Raw genomic sequence first — 10,000 nt, 5'->3', positions numbered from 1 at the left:
CTGAAGGAAATACAGTGCATGAAAATGCAAAAATATGATGTAAAATATCATACAGAGTAAAAACAAACTATATTGGTTGCTAGGTAGATGAGGTTTAATATGGTTGGAATGACTGAACAGTTAAATAAGTTGATAGTTTAAATGGTTAAATTATTTAGGTAGATAGTTGACGATAACTGACACTTGGAATGGCTCTAATGTTTGCTAGCAGTTATGCTAACTATGTTAACAAAGATAATAATGTTAACCAAGTTACTATGCTAACTAGCATGCTAATAATGTTAAAATGCTAAGTATGCTAACCATGTGACTTAGCTAACATAGCTAATCATTTTTAGCAGTTATGCTAACTATGCTAACTAAGATCTTAACATCTAACTATCTTAAACCATGTTACTTAGCTAACTTAGTTAATCATTTTTAGCAGTTATGCTAACTATCTTAACTAACATGTTAACTATGTTAACATGCTAACTATGCTAACCATGTTACTTAGCTGACTTAGCTAATCCTTTTAAGCAGTTTTGCTAAAATGCTAACTAGCATCTAATCTATCTTAACCATGTTACTTAGCTAACTTAGCTAACTAGCTACAGTGGGTTGGAGTCATAGTTGATGACAAGTAACAGTTACAATGGCTGAACAGTTAAAAAGTTCAGTAGTTTAAAGGGTTAAATTGTTTAACAGTGAAATATTGTAGTGAGGACTTTTTATTTTGAAACAGTTTTGGCAGAGGAAGCAGTTGAACAGGATGTGTAGTCTTAATAGGGCCAGTTTGTATGCTTAAAGCCTGAGACTGGCAGTTGATCCAGGTGGCCCGACCACCTGCCATAGGATTCTAATTGCTTAACGGCCGCGTGTGTGATGTCATAATCATAATGTTAAGTCAATGGGGAAATTTTGATTAGTTTTTAATTAATAGTTTAAAAAAGTATAAAAGTTATAAAGCTGAAAAATACATAGCACCCATGTCCTAAGTAAGACCTACGTAACATAGTTTGAATGAAGTTTCTAAAAATGCTAACTAGCATGCTAACAATGCTAACCATATGACTTAGCTAACTTAGCTAATCTTTTTAAAAAGTTTTGCTAAAAATGCTAATTAGCATGCTAACATGCTAACTATACTAACCATGTGACTTAGCTAACTTAGCTAATCATTTTTAGCAGTTTTGCTAAAAATGCTAACTAGCATGCTAACTATACTAACCATGTTACTTAGCTAACTTAGCTAATCGTTTTTAGCAGTTTTGCTAAAAATGCTAACTATCTTAACCATGTTACTTAAATTAACTTAGCTAACTAGCTACAGTGGGTAGGAGTCATAGTTGATGACAAGCAGACAAACAGTTACAATGGCTGAACAGTTGAAAAGTTCAGTAGTTTAAAGGGTTAAATTGTTTAACAGTGAAATATTGTAGTTAGGACTTTTATTTTGAAACAGTTTTTGGCAGAGGAAGCAGTTGAATAGGTTGTGTAGTCTTAATAGGGCCAGTTTGTATGCTTAAAGTCTGAGACTGGCAGTTGATGCAGGTGGCCCGAACACCTGCCATAGGATTCTAATTGCTTAACGGCTCTATTGTGATGTCATCAGCCCATGTTAAGTCTATGGGGAAATTTTGACTAGTTTTTAATTAATAGTTTAAAAAGTATAAAAGTTACAAAGCTGAAAAATACATAGCACCCATGTCCCAAGTAAGACCTACGTAACATAGTTTGAATGAAGTTTCTACGTTAAACGGTTGAAGCTGCATTAAATGCGTTAGCGGAAGAATAAGAATAAGAACTAGAGAATGTAATTCCAGGGAATTACGAGTGCATGAAAATGAAGCTAGGACAGACATAGCATAGCTTAATAAAAAGTTGATAGTTTAGACCTAGACAGTTTAAAAGTTGAATGTAGATAGTTTAACAGTTGTTAATAGACAGATAGTTTAATGAATGTTGAAAGTTTAAAAGTTATATGTAGATAGTATAAAGGTTGTAGACATACTGATAGTTTAATGCGTGTTGGTAGACAAAAAGTTTAAAGGCTCTATATAGGTAGATCGTTGACGATAACTGACAGTTGGAATGACTCTAATGTTTGCTAGCAGTTATGCTAACAAAGCTCATTATTTTGACCAAGTTACTTAGTTAACTTAGCTCATGTTTTCTAGCAGTTTGAAAAAAATGCTAACTATCTTAACCATGTGACTTAGCTAACTTAGCTAGTCATTTTTAGCAGTTTTACTAAAAATGCTAACTATGTTAACCATATTAACATGCTAACTATGCTAACCATGTGACTCAGCTAACTTCGCTAATCATTTTTAGCAGTTTTGCTAAAATGTTAACAATGCTAATAATGCTAACTAACTAACTAGCTAGTGAGGACTTATTTTGAAAATGTTAAATTATTTGCTAGATGGATGAGGTTTAATGTAGTTGGAATGACTTGAGCAGTTAAATAGGTGGATGGTTTAAAAGGTTAAATTATTTGCTAGGTAGATGAGGTTTAATATAGTTGGAATGACTGAACAGTTGAATAGGTGGATGGTTTTAAAAGGTTAAATTATTTGCTAGGTAGATTATGTTTAATATAGTTGGAATGACTGAACTAGGTAGATGAGGTTTAATATAGTTGGAATGACTGAACAGTTGAATAGGTGGATAGTTTAAAAGGTTAAATTATTTACTAGGTAGATGAGGTTTAATGTAGTTGGAATGACTTGAGCAGTTAAATAGGTGGATGGTTTAAAAGGTTAAATTATTTGCTAGGTAGATGAGGTTTAATATAGTTGGAATGACTGAACAGTTGAATAGGTGGATGGTTTAAAAGGTTAAATTATTTGCTAGGTAGATTATGTTTAATATAGTTGGAATGACTGAACTAGGTAGATGAGGTTTAATATAGTTGGAATGACTGAACAGTTAAATAGGTGGATAGTTTAAAAGGTTAAATTATTTACTAGGTAGATGAGGTTTAATGTAGTTGGAATGACTTGAGCAGTTAAATAGGTGGATGGTTTAAAAGGTTAAATTATTTGCTAGGTAGATGAGGTTTAATATAGTTGGAATGACTGAACAGTTGAATAGGTGGATGGTTTAAAAGGTTAAATTATTTGCTAGGTAGATTATGTTTAATATAGTTGGAATGACTGAACTAGGTAGATGAGGTTTAATATAGTTGGAATGACTGAACAGTTAAATAGGTGGATAGTTTAAAAGGTTAAATTATTTACTAGGTAGATGAGGTTTAATGTAGTTGGAATGACTTGAGCAGTTAAATAGGTGGATGGTTTAAAAGGTTAAATTATTTGCTAGGTAGATGAGGTTTAATATAGTTGGAATGACTGAACAGTTGAATAGGTGGATGGTTTAAAAGGTTAAATTATTTGCTAGGTAGATTATGTTTAATATAGTTGGAATGACTGAACTAGGTAGATGAGGTTTAATATAGTTGGAATGACTGAACAGTTAAATAGGTGGATAGTTTAAAAGGTTAAATTATTTACTAGGTAGATGAGGTTTAATGTAGTTGGAATGACTTGAGCAGTTAAATAGGTGGATGGTTTAAAAGGTTAAATTATTTGCTAGGTAGATGAGGTTTAATATAGTTGGAATGACTGAACAGTTGAATAGGTGGATGGTTTAAAAGGTTAAATTATTTGCTAGATAGATTATGTTTGATATAGTTGGAATGACTGAACAGTTAAATTACATTACATTACATTTACATTACATTACATTACATTTGGCTGACGCTTTTTAACCAAAGCGACTAACAACATGGTAAACAGTAAGTTTTAGAACAATTCTCACAATTTTAGGACAGTTAAAAAAAAAAAAACATTAGAGTACAGTAAGAATAAGTGCGTCGGTGAGTGCTGTTTTTAGCAGTTACTTGTCAGTTTAAAACGGCTGGTGAGTGCTAGGATCAGTAAGACTTGTTGTAAGTGTTGCTATGAGAGTAGATGTTCTCTAAAGAGCTGGGTCTTCAGGAGTTTTTTGCAATTTTTCCTGATTTTCCGTATGTTGTAGAGTGCGAAACGGCATGACCGGGCGACTGAGGCAACATGATCTGAGAAGTTTAGTTGGTTGTCGAGAACAACTCCTAGATTTCTTGCAGTCCTGGTCGGTGAATAAATAGGAGTAAATAGGTGGATAGTTTAAAAGGTTAAACTATTTGCTAGATAGATGAGGTTTAATATAGTTGGAATGACTGAACAGTTTCTCAGGCTTATAGCATAGAATGAGACTGTATGCTTAAAGCCTGAGAAACTGACAGTTGATGCAGGTGGCCTGGCCACCTGGCACAATATTCTAATTGCTATGATGTCATAAAGCCTGAGAAACTCTCAGTTGATCCAGGTGGCCTGGCCAGAGCCATATATGGTGATCCAGGTGGCCTGAACACCTGGCATAGGATTCTAATTGCTATTGTGATGTCATAATCTAATGTTAAGTCAATGGGGAAATTTTAGTAGTTTTTAATTAATAGTTTAAAAAGTATAAAAGTTACAAAGTTGAAAAATACATAGCTGAAGTCACATAAGTAAGACCTACGCAACGCAGTTTGAATGAAGTTTCTACGTTAAACAGTTGAAGCTGTATTAAACGCACAAAAAGCGTTAGAAGAAGAATAATAAGAAGAATTCGGATAACAGTAGAGTGCATTTTCATGCACTCTAACTAGAAAAGCATCCTGAAGGAAATACAGTGCATGAAAAATGCAAAAAATATGATGTAAAATATCATACAGAGTAAAAACAAACTATATTAGTTGCTAGGTAGATGAGGTTTAATATAGTTGGAATGATTGAACGGTCAAATAGGTGGATAATTTAAATGGTTAAATTATTTAGGTAGATAATTGACGATAACTGACAGTTGGAATGGCTCTAATGTTTGCTAGCAGTTATAATAAGATAATAATGTTAACCAAGTTACTTAACTTAGTTAACTTAGCTAATGTTTTCATATTTAGTAGTTATGCTAACTAGCATGCTAACATGTTAAGTATGCTAACCATGTGACTTAGCTAACTTAGCTAATCATTTTTAGTAGGTATGCTAACTATTCTAACTAGCATGCTAACATGCTAACTATGTTAACCATGTTACTTAGCTAACTTAGCTAATCATTTTTAGCAGTTATGCTAACTATGCTTATCCAGCATGCTAGCATGCTAACTATCTTAACCATGTTACTTAGCTAACTTAGCTAATCATTTTTAGCAGTTTTGCTAAAAATGCTAACTAGCATCTTAACTATGCTAACCATGTGACTTAGCTAACTTAGCTAATCATTTTTAGCAGTTTTGTTAAAATGCTAACTAGCATGCTAACTATCTTAACCATGTTACTTAGCTAACTTAGCTAATCGTTTTTAGCAGTTTTTTTCTTAAAAAATGCTAACTATCTTAACCATGTTACTTAGCTAACTTAGCTAACTAGCTACAGTGGGTAGGAGTCATAGTTGATGACAAGCAGACAAACAGTTACAATGGCTGAACAGTTGAAAAGTTCAGTAGTTTAAAGGGTTAAATTGTTTAACAGTGAAATATTGTAGTTAGGACTTTTTATTTTTGAAACAGTTTTGGCAGAGGAAGCAGTTGAATAGGTTGTGTAGTCTTAATAGGGCCAGTTTGTATGCTTAAAGTCTGAGACTGGCAGTTGATGCAGGTGGCCCGAACACCTGCCATGGGATTCTAATTGCTACTTGGCTCTATTGTGATGTCATCAGCCCATGTTAAAGTCTATGGGGAAATTTTGACTAGTTTTTTAATTAATAGTTTAAAAGTATAAAAGTTACAAAGCTGAAAAATACATAGCACCCATGTCCCAAGTAAGACCTACGTAAACATAGTTTGAATGAAGTTTCTACGTTAAACGGTTGAAGCTGCATTAAATGCGTTAGCGGAAGAATAAGAATAAGAACTAGAGAATGTAATTCCAGGGAATTACGAGTGCATGAAAATGAAGCTAGGACAGACATAGCATAGCTTAATAAAAAGTTGATAGTTTAGACCTAGACAGTTTAAAAGTTGAATGTAGATAGTTTAACAGTTGTTAATAGACAGATAGTTTAATGAATGTTGAAAGTTTAAAAGTTATATGTAGATAGTATAAAGGTTGTAGACATACTGATAGTTTAATGCGTGTTGGTAGACAAAAAGTTTAAAGGCTCTATATAGGTAGATCGTTGACGATAACTGACAGTTGGAATGACTCTAATGTTTGCTAGCAGTTATGCTAACAAAGCTCATTATTTTGACCAAGTTACTTAGTTAACTTAGCTCATGTTTTCTAGCAGTTTTGAAAAAAATGCTAACTATGCTAACCATGTGACTTAGCTAACTTAGCTAGTCATTTTTAGCAGTTTTACTAAAAATGCTAACTATGTTAACCATATTAACATGCTAACTATGCTAACCATGTGACTCAGCTAACTTCGCTAATCATTTTAGCAGTTTTGCTAAAATGTTAACAATCTTAATAATGCTAACTAACTAACTAGCTAGTGAGGACTTATTTTGAAAATGTTAAATTATTTGCTAGATGGATGAGGTTTAATGTAGTTGGAATGACTTGAGCAGTTAAATAGGTGGATGGTTTAAAAGGTTAAATTATTTGCTAGGTAGATGAGGTTTAATATAGTTGGAATGACTGAACAGTTGAATAGGTGGATGGTTTAAAAGGTTAAATTATTTGCTAGGTAGATTATGTTTAATATAGTTGGAATGACTGAACTAGGTAGATGAGGTTTAATATAGTTGGAATGACTGAACAGTTAAATAGGTGGATAGTTTAAAAGGTTAAATTATTTACTAGGTAGATGAGGTTTAATGTAGTTGGAATGACTTGAGCAGTTAAATAGGTGGATGGTTTAAAAGGTTAAATTATTTGCTAGGTAGATGAGGTTTAATATAGTTGGAATGACTGAACAGTTGAATAGGTGGATGGTTTAAAAGGTTAAATTATTTGCTAGGTAGATTATGTTTAATATAGTTGGAATGACTGAACTAGGTAGATGAGGTTTAATATAGTTGGAATGACTGAACAGTTAAATAGGTGGATAGTTTAAAAGGTTAAATTATTTACTAGGTAGATGAGGTTTAATGTAGTTGGAATGACTTGAGCAGTTAAATAGGTGGATGGTTTAAAAGGTTAAATTATTTGCTAGGTAGATGAGGTTTAATATAGTTGGAATGACTGAACAGTTGAATAGGTGGATGGTTTAAAAGGTTAAATTATTTGCTAGATAGATTATGTTTGATATAGTTGGAATGACTGAACAGTTAAATTACATTACATTACATTTACATTACATTACATTACATTTGGCTGACGCTTTTTAACCAAAGCGACTAACAACATGGTAAACAGTAAGTTTTAGAACAATTCTCACAATTTTAGGACAGTTTAAAAAAAAAAAAACATTAGAGTACAGTAAGAATAAGTGCGTCGGTGAGTGCTGTTTTTAGCAGTTACTTGTCAGTTTAAAACGGCTGGTGAGTGCTAGGATCAGTAAGACTTGTTGTAAGTGTTGCTATGAGAGTAGATGTTCTCTAAAGAGCTGGGTCTTCAGGAGTTTTTTGCAATTTTTCCTGATTTTCCGTATGTTGTAGAGTGCGAAACGGCATGACCGGGCGACTGAGGCAACATGATCTGAGAAGTTTAGTTGGTTGTCGAGAACAACTCCTAGATTTCTTGCAGTCCTGGTCGGTGAATAAATAGGAGTAAATAGGTGGATAGTTTAAAAGGTTAAACTATTTGCTAGATAGATGAGGTTTAATATAGTTGGAATGACTGAACAGTTTCTCAGGCTTATAGCATAGAATGAGACTGTATGCTTAAAGCCTGAGAAACTGACAGTTGATGCAGGTGGCCTGGCCACCTGGCACAATATTCTAATTGCTATGATGTCATAAAGCCTGAGAAACTCTCAGTTGATCCAGGTGGCCTGGCCAGAGCCATATATGGTGATCCAGGTGGCCTGAACACCTGGCATAGGATTCTAATTGCTATTGTGATGTCATAATCTAATGTTAAGTCAATGGGGAAATTTTAGTAGTTTTAATTAATAGTTTAAAAAGTATAAAAGTTACAAAGTTGAAAAATACATAGCTGAAGTCACATAAGTAAGACCCACATAACGCAGTTTGAATGAAGTTTCTACGTTAAACAGTTGAAGCTGTATTAAACACAAAAGCCGTTAGAAGAAGAATAATAAGAAGAATTAGGATAACAGTAGAGTGCATTTTCATGCACTCTAACTAGAAAAGCATCCTGAAGGAAATACAGTGCATGAAAAATGCAAAAATATGATGTAAAATATCATACAGAGTAAAAACAAACTATATTAGTTGCTAGGTAGATGAGGTTTAATATAGTTGGAATGATTGAACGGTCAAATAGGTGGATAATTTAAATGGTTAAATTATTTAGGTAGATAATTGACGATAACTGACAGTTGGAATGGCTCTAATGTTTGCTAGCAGTTATAATAAGATAATAATGTTAACCAAGTTACTTAACTTAGTTAACTTAGCTAATGTTTTCATATTTAGTAGTTATGCTAACTAGCATGCTAACATGTTAAGTATGCTAACCATGTGACTTAGCTAACTTAGCTAATCATTTTTAGTAGGTATGCTAACTATTCTAACTAGCATGCTAACATGCTAACTATGTTAACCATGTTACTTAGCTAATCATTTTTAGCAGTTATGCTAACTATGTTAACTAGCATGCTAGCATGCTAACTATGCTAACCATGTTACTTAGCTAACTTAGCTAATCATTTTTAGCAGTTTTGCTAAAAATGCTAACTAGCATGCTAACTATGCTAACCATGTTACTTAGCTAACTTAGCTAATAATTTTTAACAGTTTTGCTAAAAATGCTAACTAGCATACTAACATGCTAGCATGCTAACCACGTTACTTAGCTAATCATTTTTAGCAGTTTTGCTAAAATGCTAACTAGCATGCTAACTATGCTAACCACGTTACTTAGCTAACTTAGCTAATCATTTTTAACTTTTTTCTAAAAATGCTAACTAGCATGCTAACATGCTAGCATGCTAACTATGCTAACTAGCTACAGTGGGTAGGAGTCATAGTTGATGACAAGTAACAGTTACAATGGCTGAACAGTTAAAAAGTTCAGTAGTTTAAAGGGTTACATTGTTTAACAGTGAAATATTGTAGTGAGGACTTTTATTTTGAAACAGTTTTTGGCAGAGGAAGCAGTTGAACAGGATGTGTAGTCTTAATAGGGCCAGTTTGCTAACATGTTAAGAAGGCGGACCTTGGCATCTTTGGCTCTCACGTAATTGGACGGAAAGACTCCCGTTCGGTCCTTGACACTTCCGGTCCACCAATCGCCTTCTCTCTTCACGACAGTGATGACGTCACCCTTCTGAAAGGTCAGGTCGCCGGGCTCACTGCTCTCATAGGTGAACATCGCTATGAATTCTGGGAATGAAAAGGCAGAGTGACACCATGAGACTCTCAGACAGCAAGATACTGTAGTGTGGATTGATTGTGTGTTGTATTTGATAACAGTGCCACTGACACACTGTGTCTGGTTGCTCATCATGCTCTCTTTAGAGGAACATACTCTGATAACCCGCCTAGATAGATACTTTATTGATCCCCAGGGGAAATTCAAACCTATTAACCAGGTTTACACATTGATTCAGATATGAGATTAGTACACAGGGAATTACTGTAGGTAATTCTTCACATTGCGATCCTATTTCTAGGTATTTGTTTTTAAATACAGTATATCAATATATCCATATCAAGGCACTCTCACCTTCCCCTGCCTCAGTGCGTCTAGCTGAGCTTGGAGATGCTGGATCAGGCCCAGCTGATTCAGAGCTGTTTAGGGACAGAGAGAGTTTACACACACACACACACACACACACACACACACACACACAGAGTCCATACATATGAACACAAATAACCACAGCCAACACACATACATCACAAATAATACAACCAAAA

At 33.9% G+C, this 10,000-nt stretch overlaps 1 protein-coding gene across 1 annotated transcript in view; it reads right to left on the bottom strand.

Moving 5' to 3' along the window:
- LOC125291685 (intersectin-1-like) overlaps positions 1 to 10,000 on the bottom strand; it is a 38,472-nt gene that overhangs the window by 4,573 nt on the left and 23,899 nt on the right. Inside the window, 2 exon segments of the mRNA XM_048238506.1 lie at positions 9,297 to 9,463; positions 9,807 to 9,871. Coding sequence (XP_048094463.1) covers positions 9,297 to 9,463; positions 9,807 to 9,871 — 232 coding nt within the window.

This window comes from Alosa alosa, chromosome 3, assembly GCF_017589495.1.
Source record: "Alosa alosa isolate M-15738 ecotype Scorff River chromosome 3, AALO_Geno_1.1, whole genome shotgun sequence".
NCBI lineage: Eukaryota > Metazoa > Chordata > Actinopteri > Clupeiformes > Clupeidae > Alosa > Alosa alosa.
The sequence above is the reverse complement of the archived record's forward strand: the minus strand, read 5'-3'. Positions and strand labels throughout refer to the sequence as shown.